The following is a 10,678-nucleotide window of genomic DNA, read 5'->3' as shown; positions in this document are numbered from 1 at the left end:
CCCTGATACTGATTCTGTTGTCTCTGAAGGTTTCTGTAATTGATGCATTTAACCGCAATTTGGATTACACCTGCTTTTAAAAGGAGGACGTTTTTCACCGCAAAACAAACGTGCGCTGTTGTCATACATATGGCGGAATACCTAATCAATCACTATTAGCACTTCTCCTATGTGTTTGCGCGATACTCCTACTTTTCCCTCGCCCTCCCATAAATGCATATTTTTCAGTAAGAAAAGCGCATATATAGCCATTCCAGTGCGACTGCATGTAAAATGCACTTAGATCCACGTGCAATCAGTTTTGTACATATGATGCCATGTTTTAAAGTGTAAAAAGCATCAGAAACAGGTGGCAATTTGGTGGTAATTATTAGTACATCCAGCCCTCAGTGACGGACATCAGGTTACACATCATGTGCTTGCCCACAAAACATAAACACACGTACGTGTCCTTGGATGTTTGTCTGTGTGTGTGTGTGTGCGTGTGCGTGTGCGTGTGCGTGTGCGTGTGTGTGTGTGTGCGTGTGTGTGTGTGTCCTGTAGGTTCTCTGTGAAGGTGAATGTGGACGTGCTGGGGACGGTGCAGTTCCAGACGTCAGCGTCCCATGTCCACCTGCGCATGACGGTGCTGGACCACGAGGACGCCCTCACTTCCGCCACCGGCAAAGGCCAAGTGATCATCCCCGTGTTTACTTTTAGTGCTGACCCAGGTACACACACACACACACACATATGCAAATGCACACACACACACACACACAAACAGATACACACAGGTTTCATCATAGATACACAGACAGACACACACTCACACACAGTAGTGTGGTCTGTAGCAGTGGGTTCACCTTCAAAATGACACACAGAGTCTCTCTCACACACACACACACAGACACATACACTCACAAAGACACTGGGCATCCCAGCTTTATCCCTACAATTCCCTAGAGTCTGTTTCTGCAGCAGTGGGTTCACCTTTAGAAATGACATGTACACAGTCGCACACACACAGGGCATACACACACACACACACACACACACAAACACACTCAGACACACACACACACAGACACAGGGCGCGCACACACACACACACACACAAACACACACACACACACATACACACACTCACAGACACACACACACACACGCACACACACACACACACACACACACACAGGGCACACATTCTGCTGTGTCTTGTTGACACTGATTTGTTTACCTGCAGACTCTGAGGAGAGTCAGGAGAAGGAGGACTCGGAGGAGACGGACACACACACACTCACTGAGTCGGCACCGCCATCGTCACACACACACACGCACAAGTACGTGGTGCAGGTGGAGGTGCTACACCGCAGCTGGGCCGTCAGCGAGGCTGAGGCCGCCTTCATCCAGACCCTCCGCCACGCCGAGAGGAACGAGATCAGAGGTGCCCGCTTCAGCCAGTCACAACACAACAGACATAGCCTCTCAGCCAATCAGATCCAGCCCAGTTTACACTCTCAACCTATCACGGCACGACAGCCATGGCCTCTCAGCCAATCAGATCCAGCCCAGTTACACTCTCAACCCATCAGGACACGATGGACATTGCCTCTCAGCCAATCAGATCCGCCCAGTTTGTGCTCTAAGCTAATCACATCATGCTTCCTCTGCCCCATGTAGACACTGAGCCAATCATGATGGACTGAGCCAACATGATGGACACAGCAACAGATCCTTCTGGTTTCACTCAGCCAGTCTTATCTCGCTCCCCAGTTATATGATTCCATGAAGATTTCCAGCCAATGAAATTCTCCCAAAGCCAATCACAAACTCCCATGCAGCCGTTTACCCAATCAGAGTCTCCCCCTCCTAGCAATCTCACAATAATAGTCTCAGTGTGTGTGTAGGTGTGTGTGTGAGTGTGTGCATACCCATCTGTATATTGGTGTGTGAACATGCAAAAAGGTTAGAGTAGAGTCGGTCAGAGGCACTTGGCCTGCCTGTATTGGGAAATAAGAGAAAATGGAGAATTAAATTAGCCCACATACCCAATTGCCTGTGGGGCTTACACACATTCAACTACGCACACACACACATACACACACACAACCATACCCCCCCTCCTCACCAGACCCCCCCACCAGCCCCCACAGACACACACACACACACACACACACACACACTTACACATAGCAGTTCAAGTAAAAGACTCACACCTCAACCTACAGTATGCAAATAGTCTCCTGGGTGCAGTCAAGCTGTTGGGCTTGTGTGTGTCTGTGTGTGTGTGTGTGTGTCTGTGTGTGTGTGTCTGTGTGTGTGTGTGCTGTGTGTGTGTGTGTCTGTGTCTGTGTCTGTGTAGCTGTGTGTGTGGCTCTGTGTGTGTGTGTGCTGTGTGCTCCCTAAGTCTCCTTGGGTGGACACAGTAACTCAATGTTCAAAAAACAATGAACAGCAGGCAACACTTTGGTCAATAGTGAACTTAAAAAATAGCATACAAAAAAGTATGGCCAAATAAGACTTCCTGGTTGGACCTGGCCAATTTTTTGTTTTCAAAAACGGTGCAAACTCTGGCTTCAATTTTGCCGATATGTCCAACTGACCAATTTTGGCTTCATTTCTGGATTTATTTCTGAAAGTAAGTGTGTGACACCATGCTGTCTGTGTGTTTCACAGTAACTGGAAGTAAGTCATTATATGATGTGTGTGTGTGCAAGGGGAGGTTTATTGTAGGTATCCTGAACTGCATAGTGAACCACTTATTACACGGCTCTTCATAATGCCGAAGAATGCTCCATTCACTTGAATGGGCCTTCCCAACGTTCGGTGGTCTGATATTTCTCGATAACATACCGCTGCTAAGTATAACAGACCGCTGTCTAGGAAAAGGGGGTTTGTGCTTCTAACTCACGTCTTCCATATCACTCCGCAAGTACTCCCTTCTGGGCGGAACAAGACCCCTCCACTGCGCGTCGAGGGCGGGTTCGCCCTGTCAGGACCTATTTCCCGATAATGACCGCCGTGATACATTATCCCTTACACAATGACCAGCATTCTATACATTATCCCCTACTTACTATGATAACAATTGTTAGAATTTGAAGGACTACTTAATGGAGAAACAGTTCAGAAAGGCACGGAGAGGCTATTTTTAAGCGTGTGCATGTGTGTGAGTGTATGTATTAGTGTGTGTGTGTGTGTGTGTGTGTGTGTGTGTGTGTTAGAGAGAGAGAGAGAGAGAGAGAGCAGAGGGAGAGAGAGAGGACCTGGGGCATTGCACTTAGATGGCATTGTTTGTGCTCTGATGAGAGTGGACTGGATTTGTATGGAGTGATACTGCCCTCTGGTGGTAAAAGAGAGTACTGGTACATGTGAAAAGCTAAAGACTTTGAGTGTGTGTGTGTGTTTGTGTGCGGTGTGTGTGTGTGTTAGCTATCCAGTCCACAGGAGGTTTTATTCAGGGATTTAGAGACACATTTCACTGTGATCATCATTTGCTCAATTTCATAATTTGCTCTATTTCATCATTAATGAGTTAGTGTTGAGGGAGCCATTATGTGAATCTACTGTTGTTTATGTTTACATGCTTTGTACTTCCTGTCACATGATGCATTTCCGGGGCATGTGACTCGCATATGTCGTCTTCAGTCTCTCCTTTCACCACAGTGGGCGGAGACAAGCCGGAGGATGTAACGGCGCCCTCGAGCACTGACCAATCGAGTAACGACGGGCAGAAGTCGACCACGCCCAAGTCCAGCCGCAAGACCAAAGAGAAGGAGAAGGACAAGGAGAAGGATAAGGAGAAAGAAAAACCAGTGGCCAAACCTGCGTCCAGGCTAGAGCAAGTATGTGTGTGTGTGTGTGTGTGTGTGTGTGTGTGTGTGTTTGTGTGTGTCTGTGTGTGTGTGTGTGAGAGAGAGAGAGAGAGAGAGAGAGAGAGAGTGTATGTTTGCATGTGTGTTTGTGTGTGTGAGCAGGGCTGTAGTGGAGGCTAAATGCAAGTAAATGCTGTTTATCCACCTGAAATATCAGAAACAGAGTTTATCCACCACTCAAAAGAGTATATTCACCAATTGCAACTTTTAACATTTAAAAATAACACTGTATTATCAACATTCACAATATGTATACTCGTCAACACTCTAGGAACCATTTAATACCACTGGTATTGTTATACACATTGGACAATAACCTCCACCATCGTCAAACATGTTCTGAATTTGGGGTGTGCATTGGCACTGCCCTCACAATTCGATTTGATTACGATTCACCAGGTAACGATTCGATTCAATTTGATTCTACGATGCATTGCAATGCATTGCGATGCATCAAAATTCTACTGCACACAACAAGGCAAATTTTGAGGTCATGAGGCAATACAAGCAGTCAGATATTGAACAGATTTTATTGGCTGCTATGTGTGTATTATCACTCTCCTGTATCTTTGACATAAATGTCATTAAATCATGGAATTTCACCATTTTAGGGGCAAAGCTACTTGGCCTTCAGTTGGTTCATATTTGGTGGGGGGCACAAAGGCCACATGTCAGGGCACCAAGGCCAAAGTTAACTATACAGTAGTAGGCTATAAAAATGATCAAAGTTGTATTTAGCCTATTCACAGCAGCAGACCTGCATCACTGTAGCCTATGAAAGATTACAAAAACATGAAACATGGCATATTACATAGAACTGTAAATCATCTGATCATCTAATATTTAGATATCTAGGATATATTTAACATTTATTTTATATTTGGCCTGTTATGAAATCATGTATTGAACAATTTAAGCACAGCTCAGTTTTAAGAAACTCTAATAGCATAGATGCATGCTTAGCATTTTGTGATCATTAAGGCCACTTTCGCAAACTCTTAGTCAGCTGTCCTCTGATTTACCGATATCTAGGCGATATTTGTAACATTTATTTTGTATTTGGCCCATTATGAAATCATGTAGAATAATTTAAACACATTGTAAAACTTAAAGCCCAAATTCGGAGACATCCATGCATGTCGAAATTTGCTGCAAATTCAGAACTGGATTACTATGGAACGGCTACCTGTACAGGGGACTGCTTTACACCTTTCTGTTCGGTAAGGTCAGCTGTTTATTCTGATATATGGTTGTTATGTGTTGAACGAAGGGTTCAACACATAACAAGAGCTCTTTCATGTGATGTGATAGGCTACTTGTGATGTCTGTGTGATGAGTAGGCTCGTTCGCGAGTAGTTCAACTGAGAAGAATGGGTGAATTTGGATGCACTTTCTTTCTTCCCGTACGCTGTCACTTTCTCCATTGCGTAAGACTAAATTAATTTGCGCTGTGAATGCTTAGATTATTTTGACAGTCCATAGGCTACATAAAAATCGTTAACGTTATTAGTCGGACGCAAAACAGAATATTGAAAGAAGGGGGCACCAAGGCCACCGTGGCCTGTAAACCTCTGATTTTCAAAGGGGCAACGATGGCCATGGCCGTCATGAAATTCCTACCCTGCACATACTGCACACACAGTAACGAAGCCAACTAAGGATGCCAACGATCAACATGGTTCGTGAAGTTAGTTGTATTACCAACATGCTTGATGTTAGTGTGTCAAGTTTTACACACCGCATACGTCTTGTCTAGTTTCCCATTAAGTTAGTAGGCTAGAATCTGAAATGTGCCCAGATGTCCGCTTTCCAAGCTTTGGGTGCGTTTTTAATTACCCGTCTACCGCGGTCATCTCCCTTCGTCATTTTGATTCTTTAGTGTTGTTGTTATGCTAGCTAGTGCTGCCGCTTAGCATGTAGCTACAGGCTGCGCATGCCATTACAACGTTGCTCCGGAAATGCCCCCAGAAGTAATTGAAACTTCACAACTTTATTGTCCACTCAAGGCCAGAAAATAAACAGTGACATAATCGATTATGGCACGTTGCCGCATCGATGCTGAATCGTGCATGCCCCGCATTGCAATGCATCGCCGAATCGATTATTGTTGACACCACTATTCTGAATGCCTTTTTTGAAAATCCAATACCGCATGGCGCAGTCCACCAATTCATAGTTTACCCACCTCTTATTTTACCACTACACCCCTGTGTATGTGTGTGTTTGTGCATGTGTGTCAAGTTTGTTTCCTTTTTTTTATTTTTTATTTTTATATTTGGCCTTTTTTTATGCCTTTAAAGGAGAAGTTCGGTGTGAAATTGACCTTAGCTGTACTAATAAATGTTGCCGAGTACTTACATGTGTCCAATAGGCACCTTCGGTCACCCCCTAGTATTCCGAATTGCGCCGTTTTTCGCAGAGCTTGCATTAGGTTTTCAGCTAGCTGTGGGGACATAGCGTAGCCTATGCAGCTAAATCGCTATTTTTACACCATTAAAAATGTTCCAAGTAACTCTACACTGCATTGGTAGACTTCTGAGGGTCCTGACATTTAAAACAAGATACTGAGAACTTTGGAAGTGCACAGGAAGTTTATTAAAAAAGACTGTTTATACAAGCAGTACCTTCAGAGAATCTCTCCGCTGGCCGCCATCTTGTAATGAAGTCGCGATCAGTCGACTGCCGAGCACGAACAAACAGGAAGGACAGGGGAACAGATTGCAAAAGTAATTACAAAATTACAAAATTACTAATTACAAAAGTAAATAGGAAATATATAGTTACTGACTACATGAGCATGATGAGTACACGGTATCAACGAAGCTCAAAAGGTTTTACATCAGTGATGGGAATCTCGCGTAATGTTCGCAGTGCTCAGTCCCGAGGGGCGGGATAATCAGTTGTCTTTCAAATTCCCTCTGCACGCAATAGGACGCAATAGGATATTTGTTTTCAAGTAGCAGGGAATTCAAGCCAAACCGTTGCAACTCTGCCATCAATCATTATGTTAAGCCCACCAAACGACTCTATACACGATTTCAATGTCCTGATTAAGTTTCGATATCTGGAGCTCACAAGGCAACGGAGAGTTGCTAGACTAGCCCTGGCAGCAAATGTAATTGCGGGAGCGCCGTGAAAGGAGAGAGAGAGAAAGACGGCTTGCTGAGGATGCCGCCGCAGCCACCGACCAAGCCACACAGCCTCGACCCTCGGGGAATTGGTGGTGTACCTGTCAGTGCTGTGAGGCTATGCCTACCGATGTTGAGTGTTTTTGCTGCAAGGAGTGGGACCTCTTGCAAAATCGCACTCCGGACGTTAGATAAAGGGTTTACTTCTCTCCTACACCTGTGGGTACTGGAAGCTTTTTTCCATGTTCCAAAGGTGAACTGGACACAGAGACCCACACCGGAGGGACCAGATGGACATTTGTCTACTGAGTAAGTAGCCAGCACACTTACAACATTAGGTCTGGCTTTTAGTCGAACAAATATTTAGTGTGAGCCAATTGTAGTTTGAGTTGTCAGCTAACTTGTTCAACTGTATTGATGACCATGGTAATGACCGACATTTTGTTTACCTTGTTACCTTGTTTGTTTAAAATTATGTACGCTACCATAAATACTTTATATACTTAAATATTTTATGTTTAATGTTAAATACATTAACCATGAGTGTCATGGTGAAATAAGAGGTGGGCAAACTACACATTTTGTGGAGTTCAAAGATGTCCTAGGTAGATAAACAATACGCTATTTCAGAAGAGATTAAATTGTGCTTTCTTGTGTTTAGCTTCCACTACAGCCTTGGATGTACTGAAATAAATATATATAGATATCTGAATCCAAAATCAAGCTCATAATTCTACTGACCATAGTACTGTTCTGAGCACAGAATTTGGAGGCAAAGACCTGTCCTTACCTTCGAGTGTTGTTTTATGTTGCCTGCCAACATTCACGTTGTAATCTATGATGGCCAACTCGGTGCGGGCTCTCATGGAATCGTACGTGAAGTGGAGTCTCTTTGGTGCATACTTCAAAATCACATTGTGGAATGCTTCAAGAGATCCTGCAAAATAGGTCCAATTGAAACATATATCAATATGCAAAAGAGATGTAAATTGATAATAGTTTGTTTTTCAAAGTCCTGTGCAGTTTGACCTTAGGAACAATGTCATCATTTAACAAACTGCTGTATACTTCCTTTTTATATCTATATATTTTTAAATACAGAAGATAATAAAATACTAAGAAAAACAATTCAATAACTGTAAAGGCATACCTGTATGCTTGAAAAGTGCCATCTCTCATGCAGAGTCTTTTCAAGCACCAACTCTTTCAAGGCACGGAAAGCAGCAGAGTCATGTTCGAGCCACCTTTTCTTTTCTTGATCCTCCTCTGTGAGGGGTGGATGAGCACATGTGTACTCTCGCCCATTGTCCTCCCATCGATGGATCAGATTTCGTCGTACTCATGGCGGATGTTGGCATAGCTTTCCCTCATGATCTTTCGAATAGATGGAGATCTGTCGATCACCATCACTCCAATATCCACTCCAAGATACAGGTGATTCAAGCCTCTCTGGAAGCCCACTGCCTCCATTGCCACGGAACTTGATGTCTTGCACTGAAGTATCTGCAGCACCTGAAGCACCTGCAGTAACTGTCTCTACAGCTTCCTGTTAATTACATAACAGATGAATCATGTCATTGTGGAAAAGATTGTAGCATTTACCGCAGTGTAACATCACCATAGCACATTTTTATCAAAACCCTATTTGAAATAATAAATAAAAAATACAACTCACTGATGGTGTGACACCACTGGCTTCCCTCAAGGGAGTCCCCGATGAGAGTGATGTTTCACCCATTACCTTATAATTGGGAAAATAATGAATGTGAAATGTGAAATGTGAATGTTGGCTGAAAGTCAACACAATTTGTAGCTTACCTTTGTGGCTTGCCATGTTGCTGAACGTGCAAGGTACAATCCAGATGATGATGGCCTAGTTCGTGGCCTTACTGCAGGCTGTATGGGGCTTGACAGTGCAAACCTGAGGCCAGAGGACAGATCAGATCTCCTGTGTTGCTGTCGATGGCTCTTTTTCGGTGTGGACTGGGGGGGAGCAGCCATTCCTGTGGCACACATTGCCAAGTCTTCAGTACTACAGTAGGTGCTTGCCTAAAGAATCCATAAACACAAATACACCTAGTTATTAATTATCTTCAACATAAGTCAACAAACGCTGTGACAAAGTCTGAGTCACGTTCAGCCAGGTTAGGTTACCTGGAAAGCGTTCGGTCCCCCACACATGCATCTATTCCATTTATCAAAATACACACTGAAACAACGCCCACCCCTTCCTCCCTCCCAAACTACATTTCTTTCTATTTCTGATGATGGGCTAGGAAAAGTAACGTCAGCATAAACTGCTCTCCGGAATACAAAGCTAAGTGGCTTGTTAGCAAGCAAAGTTTGGTCATGTAATGTTACACGATTCCAAAACGGTGTGATTTACATGCAAATAGTCAAACAATTTCATACATACCTCCGGAGCAATTACCGTCGCTTTCAGGATGGCACTTTTCTTCAGATGTACCCGTCTTGGAGGGTTTGATCCTGTAGGGATAGCAAACTCGTCTGCATCAAAATGTTCACTACATACACGGTAATCCTTCTGTTTTAGAATATTGACAGGTGTCTCGACATCGAGTTTCAAAACAACAAGCCACTGTTTCAAAGTGGGCTTCTGTAAAGGTAGCCTGTGAAACGTTTCTGGATTGTAGCTCCTCATCCTCTTGCCACAACCTGGTATTGCACATACGCGAACCATCCTTCCTGCTCTTCGCCTCGTCTTCTCCGTAATGTCAGGTATACCTGTAGCCTGCACACATGCCGGCCGGTCACTCCTCCTCACATGTGCAGCAACTAATCAGCTGTTTCCTTCACGTGTGCAGCACGTCTTCCGTCAACAACATTACGCGAGATTCCCATCACTGATGTAAAACCTTTTGAGCTTCGTTGATACCGTGTAGTCATCATGCTCATGTAGACAGTAACTATATATTTCCTATTTACTTTTGTAATTAGTAATTTTGTAATTTTGTAATTACTTTTGCAATCTGTTCCCCTGTCCTTCCTGTTCGTTCGTGCTTGGCAATCGACTGATCGCGACTTCATTACAAGATGGTGGCCAGCGGAGAGATTCTCTGAAGGTACTGCTTGTATAAACAGTCTTTTTTAATAAACTTCCTGTGCACTTCCAAAGTTCTCAGTATCTCGTTTTAAATGTCAGGACCCTCAGAAGTCTACCAATGCAGTGTGGAGTTACTTGGAACATTTTTAATGGTGTAAAAATAGCGATTTAGCTGCATAGGCTACGCTATGCCCCCACAGCTAGCTAAAAAACCTAATGCAAGCTTGGCAAAAAACGGCGGAATACTAGGTGGTGACCGAAGGTGCCTATTGGACACATGTAAGTATTCTGCAAAATTTTTTAGTACAGCTAAGGTCCATTTCACACCAAACTTCTCCTTTAATGACAGTGACAGTGGAGAGTGACAGGAAGCGAATGGGAGAGAGAGCAGGGGTGCGATCCGGAAAGGACCACAGGGCGGGAATCGAACCCGGGTCGCCGGCGTACGGTGCAGGTGCCCCAGCCAGTTGCGCCACAGCTGGGGCCAGTTGTTTCCTCTTTTTGTTTCTTTTATTTTCTTTGAATTCAGAGGCAGGCATATGCAGTCACTTCACATTCAGCAGTTATGAACCGTCATTTTCACCAGGTGAAAAACCGTCAGTCTCTCCAGCTTTTAAACGTCCCAGATT

At 44.0% G+C, this 10,678-nt stretch overlaps 1 protein-coding gene across 1 annotated transcript in view; it reads left to right on the top strand.

Moving 5' to 3' along the window:
- adgb (androglobin) overlaps positions 1–10,678 on the top strand; it is an 87,764-nt gene that overhangs the window by 66,633 nt on the left and 10,453 nt on the right. Inside the window, 3 exon segments of the mRNA XM_076273200.1 lie at positions 544–710; positions 1,226–1,426; positions 3,631–3,827. Coding sequence (XP_076129315.1) covers positions 544–710; positions 1,226–1,426; positions 3,631–3,827 — 565 coding nt within the window.

Source organism: Alosa pseudoharengus, unplaced genomic scaffold (genome assembly GCF_046254945.1).
Source record: "Alosa pseudoharengus isolate Yale_2024_CS ecotype anadromous, Long Island Sound unplaced genomic scaffold, YU_APseudo_1.1 YU_APseudo_1.1_scf_7, whole genome shotgun sequence".
Taxonomy (NCBI): Eukaryota; Metazoa; Chordata; class Actinopteri; order Clupeiformes; family Clupeidae; genus Alosa; species Alosa pseudoharengus.
This window is presented reverse-complemented; position numbering and strand designations above follow the sequence as displayed.